Source organism: Ziziphus jujuba, chromosome 2 (genome assembly GCF_031755915.1).
Source record: "Ziziphus jujuba cultivar Dongzao chromosome 2, ASM3175591v1".
In the NCBI taxonomy this organism is placed as follows: Eukaryota; Viridiplantae; Streptophyta; class Magnoliopsida; order Rosales; family Rhamnaceae; genus Ziziphus; species Ziziphus jujuba.
The window spans coordinates 28,207,782-28,225,162 of record NC_083380.1 but is presented as its reverse complement, the minus strand read 5'-3'; the positions used below and the strand labels follow the sequence as shown (position 1 = coordinate 28,225,162).

At 31.9% G+C, this 17,381-nt stretch overlaps 3 protein-coding genes across 3 annotated transcripts; 2 read left to right on the top strand and 1 right to left on the bottom strand.

The window, feature by feature from the left end:
• The first annotated feature begins 2,853 nt into the window (after positions 1-2,853).
• LOC107415846 (protein NRT1/ PTR FAMILY 4.6) lies at positions 2,854-7,731 on the top strand. The gene is made up of 5 exons (XM_016024250.4): positions 2,854-3,231; positions 3,366-3,468; positions 3,639-3,856; positions 5,774-6,226; positions 6,506-7,731. Exons 1-5 carry the CDS (start codon positions 3,229-3,231, stop codon positions 7,475-7,477), a joined length of 1,749 nt encoding a protein of 582 aa, XP_015879736.3. The 5' UTR covers positions 2,854-3,228; the 3' UTR covers positions 7,478-7,731.
• Positions 7,732-9,958: 2,227 nt separating this feature from the next.
• LOC132800773 (uncharacterized) lies at positions 9,959-10,798 on the top strand. Its single transcript, XM_060815044.1, has 2 exons — positions 9,959-10,073; positions 10,173-10,798. Exons 1-2 carry the CDS (start codon positions 9,959-9,961, stop codon positions 10,796-10,798), a joined length of 741 nt encoding a protein of 246 aa, XP_060671027.1.
• Positions 10,799-14,297: 3,499 nt separating this feature from the next.
• Positions 14,298-15,371, bottom strand: LOC107415849 (uncharacterized). Its single transcript, XM_016024252.4, has 2 exons — positions 15,011-15,371; positions 14,298-14,892 (listed from the first exon to the last, which is right to left on the bottom strand). Exons 1-2 carry the CDS (start codon positions 15,152-15,154, stop codon positions 14,449-14,451), a joined length of 588 nt encoding a protein of 195 aa, XP_015879738.2. The 5' UTR covers positions 15,155-15,371; the 3' UTR covers positions 14,298-14,448.
• Between the last annotated feature and the right edge of the window lie 2,010 nt (positions 15,372-17,381).

Genomic DNA, 17,381 nt, shown 5'->3' with positions numbered 1-17,381 from the left:
ATAAAAATACAAAACAAAATATAGAAACAGTGATTGAGACTCATATTTTTCACCATTTATCTAATTTGTAACCCCATGACAATTTAAAAAGCTAAAGTAATTTTTTGCCTGTCTCTTTCAAAAACGTCTATGTATACATTATAATCAGACAGACATTTTCAACTGGAAACTTCTTTTTCGTTTTTGGTCTGTTCTGTTTCAAAAATAACCATTTATGTACCTCTGGGCCAGCTAAATCGGTAATAATGGGAAACTATTTATAGTGGTGGCGGTGCATAAAGAGGTACTGAATGCACAGATGGTGGGACCCAAAACAGAAGGCTTCCTAACCACCCAAAATGGGGAATCTAGAGATCTTCACGCATCTTCGATTATATCCACACATCTTAACCGTCAGATCAGGGAAATTCAACAGATGTGGCCCACAAAATGGCCCACATTACACCACAGGACTCCCACTCCCTACTCACAGGTTTGACGTTGGAACAACACCATTCCTCTTCATTTATTATTATTTTTTTCAATCAACTCAATCAATAGCTTACAAATTTTGATTGGTACATTAAAAGAAAAAGAGCAAATTTAATTTAGTCATAAATATATTTAAATCTAATGATTTTGAAAAATTAATAGTCACCTCTCTTTAATATTATATATATGTGAAGTTAGAGTCATCGGTTAATTTTATGAATTATTTTTTTCGGTTAAAAAGCTAAAGTGAGTTAAAAATTAAATAATATTATGATAGAATAATATTATGAAAATATAATTTTTAATGGTTAAAATTAATTGTTGAAAGTGACAAATGAGGTTTTAATAATGATTAGCTAAAAAAATAAAATTTAAAAAAAAAAATTAAGAACATGTTTGATCATGTTTTCTATTTTATATTTTCAAAATATAAAACAAAAATAATTTTTTATTATTTTATGAAAATAATAAGTGTTTAGCTAATCATGTTTGAAAACAATTTTCAAAAATCAAAATCATACTTTTAGGGACGGTGCACATGGTTTCTGATTGTGCGGGATAAATTGCTATTCTTACTCTTCTTTATTAATGCTCAAGTACCAGATACAGTAAACCAATATATTTTTAATTTTTTTAAAAGCTATATAAAATATCTTTTTATTGTTTTCTTTTCCATTTGTTCTCTTAAAACAGTTTTTGGAAACTGATGGCCAAACAATATATTTTTATTTTGAGAACAATTTTCTATTTTCAAAAACAAAAAATAGTTTTGGAAACAGATGGCCAAACAGGTCATAAAGTTCTGTTTGACCATGTTTTCTGTTTTCAGTTTTCAAAATATTATTTTAAAAATAAAAAAAACTGTTTCTATTTATTTTGGAAAACAATAGTGTTTGACCAGTAATGTTTGAAAATAAAAAATTTTATTTTAATGTTTTCTAAATTTTATTTTTTTAATTTAATTTTTAAAACTGTTTTTAAAAACTAATGACCAAACATGTAATATTTTGTTTTAGAAATAATTTTTTGTTTTATAAAATAAAAAACTGTTTTAAAACCTAATGGCCAAACAAACTTTAAGTTTTTTAATTGATAATTAATCAATAACCATACAATGCGGTATGAGGTCTCGTTTGATCTAGATTAGTGAGTAGAAAAAAAGCTCTTTCTTTTTTCTAATTTAACATAAATTTATAAAATAAGAAAGAAGGAAATCAAAATCAAGAATATGTAAAAAGTAAAGATACAATAAATAGGCAGCCAGAGAAGTCAAATTTAAGTAGAAGAAATATGATAGGAATTGCATTGCAAGCAGACAAAGCCATTGAAATGTGGAGATGAAGGCTTGGAGAGCGAGGCAGTGGCCTTAGCACTACTTCCCTGAGTGATGGGTGGGGCATATCCTGCATGCCTCCTGAAAAAGCCATGCTCTAACTTTTCCTCCACTTGCACCAATTTTTTTATTTATTTAATTTTTTTTATTTATTTAATTTTTTTTATTTATTTATTTTTTATCTTTCCTCTTAATTTTGATATCCACATTAATTTCTTTCCTCTCATCAAATATATATAAAATATTAGTCTTCCTACCAATATGAACATCCATATTTTACCAAAACGTGAATACTGTATAATTCTTGAGATTTTTATTTTGTAAGAAATTTCACTAAATTACATGTAAACAAAAATTATTATTACATTAATCCAGTAACAAATGTATCGTATTCACATGATAGAAATTTTCTAATATGTTTATAGATTTGGTTTAGTGGAAGCTATATCTCAACTTAAAATAAAGAAATAAAATAATGTAACAAATATTTAGAGCTGTCACATTCTCGACCAAGTTTTTGGCTTTAATTTTTATTTAGGGAGTCATCCAAACACCTTATACAGACATGATTATATTATCCATTGTAAACTAGCTTGGATGTACTTTCCACTTTTCAACAAAACAATAATATATATATATATATATATATATATATATATATATATATATATATGTATATATATGGATATGTTGAGTTGAGCATTACACATCCATTGGTTTGTAATTCAAGCAATGATAATACACCATATTTCTTTCCATACCCCCAAGATCCTATCTTCTTAATAATTTCCATTCAACAATCAGCTTCTTCCACCTGTATTTATATATACTCATACAGTATTACTAGCTTGATCAACTCCATCACCTTTTTAATTATTTTTGTCTGATCCATATCGTTTTTTGTTGAATATGTGATTCACATTTCCATTTCTAGTAAGAACCAATAGAATGTTAACTAATATGTCTAATTGTATGATCGGTTTGGAACATATATTAGAACACCAAGCGTCCCTCTTTACCAGGTATTCATATAGATTACCCAGTGATAATTATTATATAAGAAGCAGAGGAGCTCTGGCAAGAAAGATAAATATACCAAATTAACCAGCTGTTTTTTTTCAAGTTTTTGTCTTTCAGATTGATATGTAGAAACTGTCAACAGCAGGCATGTAATGTTGAAAAGACCTGGAAGATTGAATAGTCATTTTCATGCGGGTCTAGACCTTTCTTTATGATTTTGGACCACCCTTTTATGGGTCTATAAATACATGCCTCATTTATATCACTACTCAATTTGTGATTTATAAATATGCTTCGTCATCGATCGACTTTCTAAAGCCAGTGCTTCAGCAAACCAAAGAAATTCCTCTCTACTTTCCCACCTCAAAGAGATAAGCTTTCAATCACTGACATCATTCTGAAAAATGGTAGATTTATGCAAAAGTCTTAATATATATATATATATATATATGAATTTCGTATTTCTTATAATTAATATGTCCTTGCTTAATATATTAATTTACTGGTTACTTGTTTCATCTGGGTTATGATCAATTTGTAGGATGAAGCACATGCACAAACATGGGATGGCTATGTAGATTGGAGGAATAGACCAGCTCTAAAAGGCCACCACGGAGGCATGCTTGCTGCCTCCTTTGTCTTAGGTTAGTAAATTAACTTTATATATATATTATATATATCATTGAATTAGAGCACCTAATTTTATTTTCATTCATTTATATATGTTTATTATATGGTTATGTAATCTGGTTAAAGTACAAGTATTTTTGTGACTGAAATTTGTTATATTATGTTCGAAATCGACCAACTCTAGCTGTGGAGATATTGGAGAACCTAGCGTTTCTGGCAAATGCAAGCAACCTTGTGCTATACCTGTCCAAGTTCATGCATTACTCTCCATCCAGCTCTGCAATCATGGTCACCAATTTCATGGGAACAGCCTTCCTCTTGGCTCTCCTTGGTGGGTTTTTGGCTGACGCTTTCTTCACCACTTATTTCATCTATTTGATAAGTGCTTCAATCGAGTTTACGGTGAGCTTTTCCTTTAATTTCCACCTTAACTTTTAACTTATCCATCAATTTGATAAATCCGCCTATGGTGCGGACGGTCCTCATGTGGACCATAGTATTGGTGACGATTTTTCATAATATTGATGACGATTTTCTAAGAAATCGTCGTTAATACTATGAAAAACCATCACTAATACTGCGGTCCTTATACGGACCGTTCTCACCATAGAATTTCCATATATATATATATATATATATACATAGACACACACACAAAGTTTGATATATTGAGAACATATATATTTCCTTCATTAAAAAAGAGAACATATATTCATGTTATATGAAAAACCGTGCTATCGTTATAAGTGTTGAAGATGATCCTTTCAATTCAAATGTTAATTAACGATTGAATTAGACTGTATAGGAATTAGTCTCCAATTAATTTGTGCAGTGGCTAGAACTATATATATATATATATATATTACTTAAAAACTACTGGAGTTAGGTATTATACCCAACTGATTCGTTGGCTTTGCAACCAAGTCCCTTTTTGAGGACACTGTCCCGTAGGGCGTAGCACTGTCCACGTGGTAGGGCTCACCCTTTTAATATATTTCAAGGATCATTAATTTTGAAAGATTATTTTTTGGAAAGAATATTTAATTATTTTCAATTTACTCTAAACTATAATACAGTTTGTTTATTTATTTATTTTTTTTTAGGGGGTGAAAATAAAAGATTAACCCCCACCTGAGATGGATGGTATACTAATCTTCCCAGAACAGATGATAAAAAATATGAGACTAAGATATTTTTACTACTAGTTCATAAACATCAATAAATAATTAGTGCTTTAAAAGAATTTATTAAATTTTTTTGATAAAAAAGAATTAATTAATTAGGCAAGAATTTGTTCATGCATGAGCATGACAATACATATGTTTTAATCGTATGGTTAAGACTAAAGACGGTGGACTTGGTGATAGATATGGTACAATTAAATGTTATCCCACGTCATGATATAACCCATTAACAATATTACGTTCCTGATTTATCCAAAATACAACTTTGTCACTAATAGACAAGTGATAAATGCATCCAAATAATAATATGAGTACAAGAAAGAGAGGAAGGAAATGTAATTTTCAAACCGTATCAAACTATTTGCAATATTGGCCAATCAGGATTTAGCGTTACCTTGGTAGGCCCCGCGGGTGAGGAAATATCTATAATACTTCCATTATACTGTATTTAACACTGGCAAATACATGTTTCTGGTCCATGTACTTTTACCACTTGCAAATACATGTCTCTGTCCATGCACTCATAAATGGGGAATATACACGATCTTTACCCTCATACATGTTGGACCAATGATATAATACTATTTTATTTTTCTGTTATACATATATATATATATATATATATATATATATGCATTTTTTTTTTCCTATTTAGTTTATCTTATTAGTTCACTACAGTATTTTCTACTAGGTGATATCTATATTACTAATGCAACAAAAATGGAGATATAAAAGTGATACACAATTTGAAATACGTTGCTTCTTAGAGATTGAAAATTTGCTCTACATATATAGCGCTGTGACTAACCTCTTAAGTATTATTTCCTTGCATATCAATGAACTAACGTATCACCACATTGTCCACCACTTTTAAGGGTATTCAGATTCATATTTCCGCACCAACAAATCGGTAGTGCAAAAAAATATTTGACAATTTATAACTAATAAGATTTTATTGTCTATACAGTACTAAATGGCAAACAGTCCAATAGGACTCATTGAATTATTATGTCCTATAATTCATTTATACATATATATATATATATATATATATATATATTAATACTATTCTTCTAATTAAGGCAAAGATTTTGTATAAATGAAATAATAACAGAGCCTGATTATAATGGAACAGGGTCTTCTAATTCTCACAATCCAAGCACAAAAGCCAGAACTGAGACCATCAACCAATTGCAGTTTGGTGAGCAACAACAAGAATAGTCCAAATTGCCAGGAAGTTAATGGTTGGAAAGAAGTGATGCTTTTTGCAGGGCTCTATTTAGTAGCACTAGGAGTTGGAGGGATAAAAGGGTCACTTCCTCCTCATGGTGCCGAACAATTTGATGAGACCACTTCACATGGAAGAAAGCAGAGATCAACTTTCTTCAACTACTTTGTATTCTGCCTATCCTGTGGAGCTCTAATTGCAGTCACTTTTGTGGTTTGGGTTGAAGACAATAAAGGTTGGCAATGGGGTTTTGGTATTTCCACTGCAACAATACTCATCTCCATCCCTCTTTTCCTCCTTGGTTCTCCAATTTACCGGACCAAAATCCCCACGGGAAGCCCCATCACAACCATTTTCAAGGTAAACTTCATTCTGCTCAATATTTGAGTTGCACCAATTAAATTGTTAATTCACATTTACAAATTACAAAATTAGAAATCATCCACTACGCTCTATATATCGGAGAGCTTATATTTTATTTAATAGTAAATAATTTATTTTCATAATAAACCATGTGACTTTCAATATAAACTGTGTGTGATGGACCCGAATAGATAATTTATATTATAATATATTTTATTAACATTTGACAATGCAACATTTTTTTTGTTTATTAGTAAATTTTCGTAAAATATACAGGTTATAGCTGCATCAATTTACAATGCCTGCAAGTACAGAAATTCAAGCAATGCCATCATGAACATGAACAACAACATGAACACAAGGGATTGCGAAAGCCAAAACAGCAATTCCACCCAAAACATGTCAAATTCAAATGATCAAACCTTCAAGACCATTGACAAAACACTCACAAACAAGCCAGAAGAGCATCAAAGACTACATTGCACAGAGAAGCAGATACAAGATGCCAAAACAGTCCTTAAGATTCTCCCAATCTTCATGTCCACCATAATGCTCAACTGCTGTCTAGCTCAGCTCTCAACCTTCTCAGTCCAACAAGCATCAACAATGAACACCAAGATCGGCTCTTTCAAAGTCCCCCCGGCTTCTCTCCCCGTCTTCCCCGTCCTCTTCGTCATGATCCTAGCTCCGGTCTACAACCACGTCGTCGTTCCGTTCGCCAGAAAAGTCACGAAAACCGAGATGGGGATATCTCATTTGCAGCGGATAGGGACGGGGCTAGTCATGTCCATAGGCGCCATGGCGGTGGCTGCAATGGTGGAGATGAAGAGGAAGAGAGTGGCGGTGGAATCTGGACTAGTAGATTCCGGCGAGCCTCTGCCGATAACGTTCCTTTGGGTGGCTCTGCAGTACCTGTTTCTTGGATCTGCTGACCTTTTCACATTGGCTGGGATGATGGAGTTTTTCTTCACTGAAGCTCCTTTGAGTATGAGGTCTTTGGCCACGGCTTTGTCGTGGACTTCGTTGGCTATGGGATACTATCTCAGCTCGGTGCTCGTTTCGATTGTCAATGGTGTCACCGGAGCTTATAGTAGGACTCCATGGTTGTTTGGGAGGAACTTGAACCATTATCACCTTGAGAGGTTTTACTGGTTGATGTGCATTTTGAGTGGTTTGAATTTTTTGCACTATCTCTGTTGGGCTACTCGCTACAAGTATAAAGGAAGTACTACTAGGTCTCAATATTGATACTTGGTTAGAAAATTTTCAATTAATCTTAGCAAAGCATTCATATAATGCTATAATTTGTGTCATGTGATTAAATGTTTTAAGTATATAGTAAGTCCTCTAGAGAGGAATAGAGAACGGTATGTCTCTTTGAGTAGTCAATGTGATTGACTCTTATATATTGGTTGTAGAATCAGAAAAGTAGGGTATTTCTTTCTGGATTTATTATTATCAATATTATATTATTAAATCATTTTTGCTGTGTTGGTTAATAATTTTCTTGCACATCTGATGCGTTCTTGATGAAGTTTATACTTTACTGCTCTAAAAGTTTAGCTCAAGTGTATTCTGTGTGAAATTTTAAAACCAATTTACCAGTTTTAAAATTTTGAATTTAATGTGCGTATATGCCAAAAATAACAGTACTAGTACTGAGGGTGAAAAATAATAATTAACAATTGCAACCAAAATTTTAAGGAACTTAGTACAAATATCGTTGAAAGATTTGATATTATATATAAAGTCAGTATGTTAAAATATTAAAAAAAAAAAGAAAAAAAAAAGAAAAGAAAAGCAACGCTTGCATATTTGTTTTTGTTGATCAAAGTGATTCATGAGTGTGAAATAGCTTGATCAGGGAAAGGTGGTTTGATTTAGACTTATATTGGAATTCAAGATGATATGGAAGGGTTGCTTGCAAGTGTGTCATGCGGTACTGTTGTTGAAAAACAAAAAATCATAGGACAGAATGCTTAAAGCACAGATAAATTAGGCACAATTGAGTTATTACAGTTTTTGGTAATTGATCATGGTTATGAATAAAAATAAAACATTACAAGGAATAAAAAAGACAAAAAGGTTTTTCAAGCCACTCAAGAGCGATGTAGCTCATATGGTCGAGCGCTTGCTTAGCATGAATGAGGTACGGGGATCGATACCCGCATCTCCATTTCATTTTATATTTCTTTCTAATTTTTTTTATTCATATTTCTTTCTCTCTCTATATATATATATTTAATTCCTTTCATATGCTATGGAATGATTAGGTGTATTAATATTGTCAGAGTGGCTATGGATTATTGGTATAAAATGAGAAGTGGTGAATAATTGTATGTGTGATTTTTCATACGCAATATATAACTAATTTGTTTATCCTTTGCCTTTAGAAAATATTTATATATAAAGAAAATGATAAAATATATATATATATATATATATATATTTATACACTTCCATTTTTATTTTATTTTATTTAAATTCTATATTTTTAAAAAAATTATTTAAATCAATTTAATTTGTTAAATATATTAAAAGAGACTAATATGTTAATTTTTATCAATTAATTTTAACAGTTAAAAACTAAAATTATATTTTTACAATGTTATTTAATTATAAAATATTAATTTTTAATTAATCGATAATAATTGACAAAAAATTGATAAATAATTATTCTTTAATAGAGATAAAAAAAAATTAAAAAGAATTAATAATGATTTTTCAAATGTATAAGGATTAATAAAATAAAGACAAAACTCGAAGGTGAACATGAAATTTGATATGGAGTCCAATACTTACCATTTCTATTACATACGATGTGGTGAATAATTTTATGCTTCTTTTCTCATATATATTTAAATACAACTAATCTAGGCATTAAATTTGAATGGTGAATCAATTGGCCTCATGCATGGTAATATATGAGTGTCTATGCTTATACTATTAAAAATTATATTAATAGACCGGTCAATAGGAGTATCTATTGTTTGTTATCCAAATAATTGTAAAAGATTTGGTCAATAGGAGGTCTACTACTTTGTCTATGTTTTAGGAGTCTGTTGTGGCATGTTTTAGGAGTCTGTTATGGCTAGGAGTGGTCATTCCACGTTCAAAGCTAGTAGTGGTTTGTTGTTTTTTCTTTGATTGTGTATTGCCTATTTAAAGGCCTTTAGTTTAATCAATTAATGTAAGAGGTTTTATCTTTCATGTGTCTCTTATTTTTTTCTATTATTTTTATTTAAAAGCTTGTATCGGTGGTATCAGAGTTAGTATGGTAAGTTGGAGAGTTTCAATAGTGAAAGCTTTACTTGTCCATGTCACACTTATTTCTTTATTTATCGCAACAGTGATAAATGGCCTCTGAAAATTTTGTACAACCATCAATTCCTCGTTTTGATGGTCATTATGATCATTGGAGCATGTTGATGGAAAATTTCTTTAGATCCAAAGAATACTGGCAGGTGGTTGATTTTGGTGTACCAGGATCAGTAGCTAGTATTGTTCTAACAGAGGCATAAAAGACAGAGTTGGAAGGCCTAAAGCTAAAGGATTTGAAGGCAAAAAACTACTTATTCCAAGCAATTGATCGTGCTATCTTGGAGACAATTCTTAGCAAAGATACTTCCAAGCAAATATGGGATTCAATGAAGAAAAAATATCAAGGTTCATCAAGAGTGAAACGTGCACAACCTTCAAGCTTTGAGAAAGGACTTTGAAACTCTACAAATGAAGGATGGTGAATCTGTAACTAGTTACTGCTCAAAGACTATGGGAATAGCAAACAAGATGAGATTCCATGGTGAAAAAATGGAAGATGTGGTTATTGTTGAAAAGATCCTGTGTTCGTTAGCCCTAATGTATGATTATATTGTTTGCTCAATTGAAGCATCTAAGGATATTGATACACTCTCACTTGATGAACTGTAAAGTTCTTTATTAGTTCATGAACAAAAGATAAACCATAGCACAACCATAGATGAGCAAGATTTAAAGGCTTCTACTTATGCTCAATCCTTTAACTTAAAAGGAAGGGGTAGAGGTAGAGGTAGAGGAAGAGGAGGTCAAAGCAACAGAGATGGAAGTAGGCAATATTCAGAAGCTACTGATGATCAATCAGTTGTTTATGGAAGAGGCAGAGGATGTGAATTTGACAAATCCAAGATAAAGTGTTATAGGTGCAATAAGTTTGGTCATTATTGTTCTGGGTGTTATACAAGATTGCTAGTTGATACAGAAAAGAGGGAGAAGTCAAATTTTGCAGAAAATGAAGAAACAGAAGAAACATTATTGGTGGCCAATCATGTTAAAAAGAAGCTTGAACCAAATGTTTGGTACGTAGATACAGGCTGTAGTAACCACATATGTGGAAGTAAGTCTTCTTTTTCTTCATTAAATGAAAATTTCCATACTACTGTAAGTTTTGGTGATTGTTCTACTATGAATGTTATGGGAAAAGGAGACATTAAGATAAAGACCAAAAATGGTTTTGAAGAAATTATTTCTCAAGTATTCTATGGTCCTGAAAAGGGTTATGTGCTGGTCAGTTACAAGAAAAGGGTTATGTAATAACTCTAAATAAAGGTACTTGTGGAATAAATGATCCTTCCAGAGGGACTATTGTTGTTGTTCAGATGATCAAAATAGGTTGTTTCCACTGCCAATCAAAAATCTACAAACTTGCTTAATGGCTAAAGAGAAAGATGCATCCTGGCTTTGGCATTTTCGCTATAGTCATTTGAGCTTTGGTGGATTAAAAACTCTCCAACAAAAGCATATGGTTACAGGTCTTCCTCAAATCACAGATCTTAATCAAATTTGTGAGGATTGTGTTGTTAATAAACAACATAGAAACTCATTCCCTGAAGAAAAATCATGGAGAGCAAAGACTATATTGGAGATAGTTCACTCTGATATTTGCTAGCTCATAAATCCATCTTCAAATGGAGGTAAAACATATTTAATCACTTTTATTGATGATTATAGTCGAAAAATTTGGGTATATTTTTTGCAACAAAAATCAGAAGCTTTTAGTGTATTTAAAAGCTTTAAGGCACATGTTGAAAAGGAAGCAGGAAAAGCCATTAAAACTCTTCTTACTGATCATGGTGGTGAATACTCATCAACAGAATTTGAAACTTTTTGTGCTGAGCAAGGTATTAGAAAACAACTCACAGCCGCATACACACCTCAACAAAATGGTGTATTGGAAAAGAAAAACAGAACCATCCTCAACATGATGAGAAGCTTGTTGATTAAAAGGAACATTCCGAAGAATTTTTTGCCTGAAGCAGTAAATTGGAGTGTTCATGTATTAAACAGAAGTCCTACTTTTTCTGTTAAAAACATGAAACCGAAGGAAGCTTGGAGTGGGCGAAAACCAGATGTAGATCACTTTCGAATATTTGGCTGCATTGCATTTGCACATGTTCCAGATGAGAAAAGGAAGAAACTTGATGATAAAGGTGAAAAATGTGTCTCTATCGGGGTAAGTGAAGCATACAAAGCACATAAATTGTTTAATCCACTCACAAAGAAGATAATTATCAGCAGAGATGTGATTTTTGATGAGGAAAATACACTGAATTGGAATGAAACTAATTCAAGGCAGCAGCAGATTCCAGTTACCTTTGATGAAGCTGAAGATATGAATGGACAGCAAGTGCAATCTGTTGAAACAGAAAATGGGTTTGATCAGCAGCTTCAATCTTCTAGTAAACATGAGACAACAAATGCTATGATCTGTGATCAGCCACGCCAAAGAAAGAGACCAGCCTGGATGATAGATTATGTAAGTGGAGATGACCTATCTGATGATGATTCAATTGTTCATTTTGCTTTATTTGCAGATTGTGATCCTGTCACTTTCAAAGAAGCTGTCAAAGACACAAAATGGCAGAAAGCCATGGATGAGGAAATTAGATCAATTGAGAAAAACAAGACATGGGAGTTGTGCAACCTTCCAAAAGGTCAAAAATCCATTGGTGTCAAATGGGTTTACCAAACTAAGCTCAACAAAGATGGTGAAATTGATAGGTTCAAAGCCAGGCTTATTGCAAAAGGCTATAAGCAAGAATATGGTGTTGACTACAAGGAGGTGTTTGCCTCAGTTGTAAGGCTTGATACTATTAGGATGGTGCTATCTATCGCTGTCCAGAATTCTTGGCCTATCTACCAACTAGATGTGAAGTCAGCATTTTTGCATGGAGCATTGGAACATGAAGTATATATTGATCAACCTCCTGGATTTGAGAAGCAAGGACATAAAAATCAGGTATATCGATTAAAGAAAGCATTATACGGACTGAAACGAGCTCCTAGAGCTTGGTATAGTCGTATAAATGCTTATTTTGATAAATATGGTTTTCTTAAATGTCCTTATGAACACACACTTTATACAAAATTTGGAGATGATGAAAATATGCTGATTGTGTGTTTATATGTTGATGAGCTTATTTATACGGGTAATGATAGAGATATGTTTGATGATTTTAAGAAATCTATGATGAATAAATTTGAAATGACAAATTTGAGATTGATGCATTACTTTCTTGGCATCGAAGTGGTGCAATCATCTGTTGGTGTCTTTATTTCACAGAAAAAATATACTCTAGAAATTTTAGACAGATTCAATATGAAGGATTGCAATTCAGTCTCGACTCCCACTGAACTTGGTTTGAAGCTTACAAGGAAGGAAACAGGTAGAATGATTGATGCTACTCTTTACAAGCAAATTGTTGGAAGTCTTATGTATTTGACATCAACAAGACCAAATATTATGTATGTTGTGAGCTTAATTACTAGGTACATGGAGAATCCAACTCAAGCTCATCTTTTGGCAGCAAAGAGGATTTTTCGCTATTTTAAAGGTACAATAGATTTTGGAATTTTATGTAAATATGGTGGAAAGTCAAGATTGACAAGTTTTTCAGATAGTGATTATGCTGGAGACTTACATGATAGAAAAAGTACATCTGGTTTTGTTTTTATTCTGAATTATGGAGCTGTTACATGGGCATCCAAGAAGCAACCAATAGCGACTTTGTCAACTACTGAAGCAGAATTTGTTGCAGCAGCATCAAGTTCATGTCAAGCTATTTGGTTACGAATAATACTAGAAGCTTTACACAACCAGTAGCAAGGTCCAACTTTAATTTATTGTGATAATGTTTCTGCAATCAAGCTTTCTAAAAATCCCTTATTGCGTGGAAGGAGTAAACATATTGATGTGAGGTATTACTTTTTGCGTGATTTATGTAAGGATGATGTTATTTATTTGGTGTTTTGTAAAAGTGAATATGAGGTTGCAGATATTTTGACCAAGCCTCTTAAGTCTGCTGTTTTTGGGAAGTTTCGAAACATGCTTGGAGTTTGTTCTTTGAAGGATGCTGTTTAAAGAACGGAGTACTGCAGAACATTAAAAGTTGTTTTCCTAAACTAATTTATGAAAATATCAGTTTAAGGGGAAATATTAAAAATTATGTTAATAGACCGGTCAATAGGAGTATCTATTGTTTGTTATCCAAATAATTGTAAAAGACTTGGTAAATAGAAGATCTACTACTTTGTCTATGTTTTAAGAGTCTGTTGTGACATGTTTCAGGAGTCTGTTATGGTAAGGAGTGGTCAGTCCACGTTCAAAGCTAGTGGTGGTTTGTTGTTTTTTCTTTGCTTGTGTATTTCCTATTTAAAGGCCTTTAGTTTAATCAATTTATGTAAGAGGTTTTATCTTTCATGTGTCTCTTATTTCTTTCTATTATTTTTATTTAAAAGCTTGTATCAGATACCACCATTCATCCTTTAGAAAGCATTTCCTTTTTTCGGTAAATAAAAAAAGGTTGGGGAGGTAAAGGTGTCGACGTCCTTAATGCAATTCCTAATGGTTTCCTAATTTTTTTTTACCATCACATCTTATGCCCCACTTGGATTCTTTTGGAAAGTAGATAGATGAAATAAATAAAAAGTGAACTGATTTAACATTTTTCATGTAATCAACATTAGCATCCCACATTATTTACCTTTTTCTTTGCTCTTTTTATTCATTTGGAGTTAGTTTTCCACTCCAATATCCGCGTTTCCATTGCTATATTAAAAAATAAAATAAAATAAAAAAAGGTCGAAATTTCTACTCACAGTCTACTTTGAAAACAGAAAAAACAAAAAAAAAAACTTCGAATTAGAAAACAGAAAACAAAAAAAAAAAATAGTGAAAGTATCTATCAATCGGCTTCCTGTAAGCCATCCAAAACAACCGAGCCGACAAACAAGCCAGCGGCTCCAACCACAAGAGCACCAGCCAACACGATCTGAACCGCCACGAGCCCCACCGAATCGTCCGGAATCAAAACGATCGCCGCAACGGCCGCCACAAAGATCGGAAGAGAAGCCGAGGCCAAAGCGGAGGGAGAGAAGCTCGCCGCCTTCTCGAGCAAGCTGAGAAGCCCGAACTCCTCGGCTTTCGAAAAAACGCCGAGCTTCTCAATGGAAGAGAGAGTGAAGCCTAGCTCCTCCGCCTTCGATAGCAAACCCGCCTTCTCGACGTTGCTCAGGACCTTCCTCTTCTCCAGCTTCTTGAACACGTCCACTTCCACTTCCTCCGATCCTTCGTAGAATATCCCCGCTCCGAACCACTCCTTCTTCCAGTTATCGTCGTACTTGTTCACCTACATCACAAAAAAGAAAAGAAAAGAAAATCCAGAAATTTTTAATTTTCTCGGGAAACAAACAAACAAACAAACAAAGATTTGGGAATTTTGGGAGATTTAGTTGGTAGCGGTGTACCTTTTTCTTGGGTGCCATGGCGACGATTGTGGAGGTCCTAGATGTGGAAGGAAGATGGCGGGAATAGCCATGGCCGTACAGAGGGTTAGATGGAAGGAATTTTGGAAGATGAGCAGCTGAAGAAGATGGTGCAGCGACAGCCATTGAAGAAGAATTTCAGTGCGTCGCAATTTGCCACGTGGAATGGTCGAAGTCCTACAAAAAAGGCAAATAAAGAAATAAATGGATTTTTTATTTTTATTTTTTTGATTCTTCGTAATCTGAGGCTCAAGCTGTTTCCACCAATCAAATCTTTGATAGCTTTATCCTTGATTTTACAGTAGAAAATAAGATAATAATAATAATAATAATAATAAAAGGTATCCTAATGTGGGCCCAAACTTTTCATTCAAATTGTGGGCACAATCTATTACTTTTCCAAGATGAAGGCCCTTGTTTATTCGGCCCATGGCTTGTATCCAAAGAAACTTGGATGTTTGATGCTTCCCTTTTATTTCTCTGCTTTTCTTTATCCTAGCTTTTTAACATTGAGTAAAGTACCTTTCTCTTTTTCTTTTTCTTTTTTCTTATTTATTTATTTATTGTGAATATTGAGTAAAATATATATATATTATATAATTTTATTTTTTTTGTCATTTGACTTTTCAAATGTAAATATAGCTAAATAGTCACTCAATGGTGAATTTATTTGAATCGAAGATTTTGGCAAAATAATAATAATACTTGAATTGAAGAAGCTAATAACATCGAGTAACATTGAGCCTAATAACATTGGTTCTGAATTTGTTTATACCTCTTTGTTTTAACTTAGAAAATATTGTAATTCTAATTAAGAAAGAAAATATTGTAATTCTAATTAAGAAAAAAAAAGTCCCTTTATATTTGTACATGGAAAATTTAACCAAATATGAATATGTGAAGACTAAAAGTTACCGCAAACACCAAAACTTGCAAAAGTAAATTGAAATTAACCCACCACTAGTGACAGCAAAGCTGATTTGTATATGGGAAATTTAATTAAATATGAATACACCAAGATTAAGAGCATTTCTAATAGCATTGCATTGTTTTATTATAACATCAACAAATAGCATAATTGTGCTCTTTATGTACTTTAATGGAATGTTGCATAAAATGCTAATTGCATTTTTATGTTAAATTTGGTATCAAAATGCAATTGACTTTTTTGATAATGAATCCTATAATAATAAAATTTATAGGGTCATATCATTAAATAATAAATTTTTTAATTTTTTAAGTATTAAAGCTAAATAAATGGGATCCGATCTAAATTTTTTTCATAGATAAAATAAAATAATTAATGAGATTAAATAAAAAATATATATATATATATATATCAATACTATTTTTTTTACTTTATGCTATTGGAGAGGTAATATCCAAATTTGATATTGGCAATATTTATTATTGAAAAAGATATATCAATATCTAAAATTAAAAATGCCAATGATAAAATTTAATTTACCATTAAAGTTGCTGTAAAAGTAATCAAAAATGCTTTTGTCCTATAACTTCGTCGAGTCTTTTATTAAGACTTTTTTAAAATGCAAATTGAAAATAATCCACCCACCAACAAAAGAAAAATTATAAATCTGGCTTTCAGTGAAATATCCAAGTTGTTTTCGCACATTAAATCAAACCAACCTCAAGAAAGCAATCTTCCAGTCACTCACACCGCTCTCCTTCCTTTTTAGTTCTCTCTTAATTCCCTGTCATTGATCATTATTGTCTCTTTCTCTCAGAATTGATCTTGATATTTTTATCTTGACTTAACCACCTTCGTTTTAGTCTCTCCTCTCTCTCTCTCTCTCTCTCTCTCTCTCTCTCTCTCAATTTTTGGACCCAAAATTTCATTTTGTTTTTGTTAGTTTTCTGTTTTTACTAAATTCTAGATTAATTTAATATGGGAATTACCTTTTAAAAAGATTAAAAAATATGGAATGATGGAAAATACTGTAGTAAAGATCATAATGAAATCTAGCTATTAATTGACAAAATAAAATTTATATTTAAAGTCTATGGATTTATTTATTTATTTTCTGTTAATTGCAAATCAAATATCATTTCCTTTAAATGTTTTTAGTCATTTTTTCATACTTTTCATTTCACTTGAAAAACTTAAGCGAAAAAATTAAACTAAAAACGATAATTCTTCCTTCAAAAAACAATACTAATACTAATTATTAATCTAGCATTATTTAATACATTTTATATTTTTTAAATGAAAGATTTTGCGGAAAAATTAAATTTTCTTTCAAAAGAAAAAAAGTTGATATAATATATGACAGGATGCTCCTCATCATGCTCATCCATATTGCTCATTAACCCAAAAAGAGAAAAATTAAAAAAA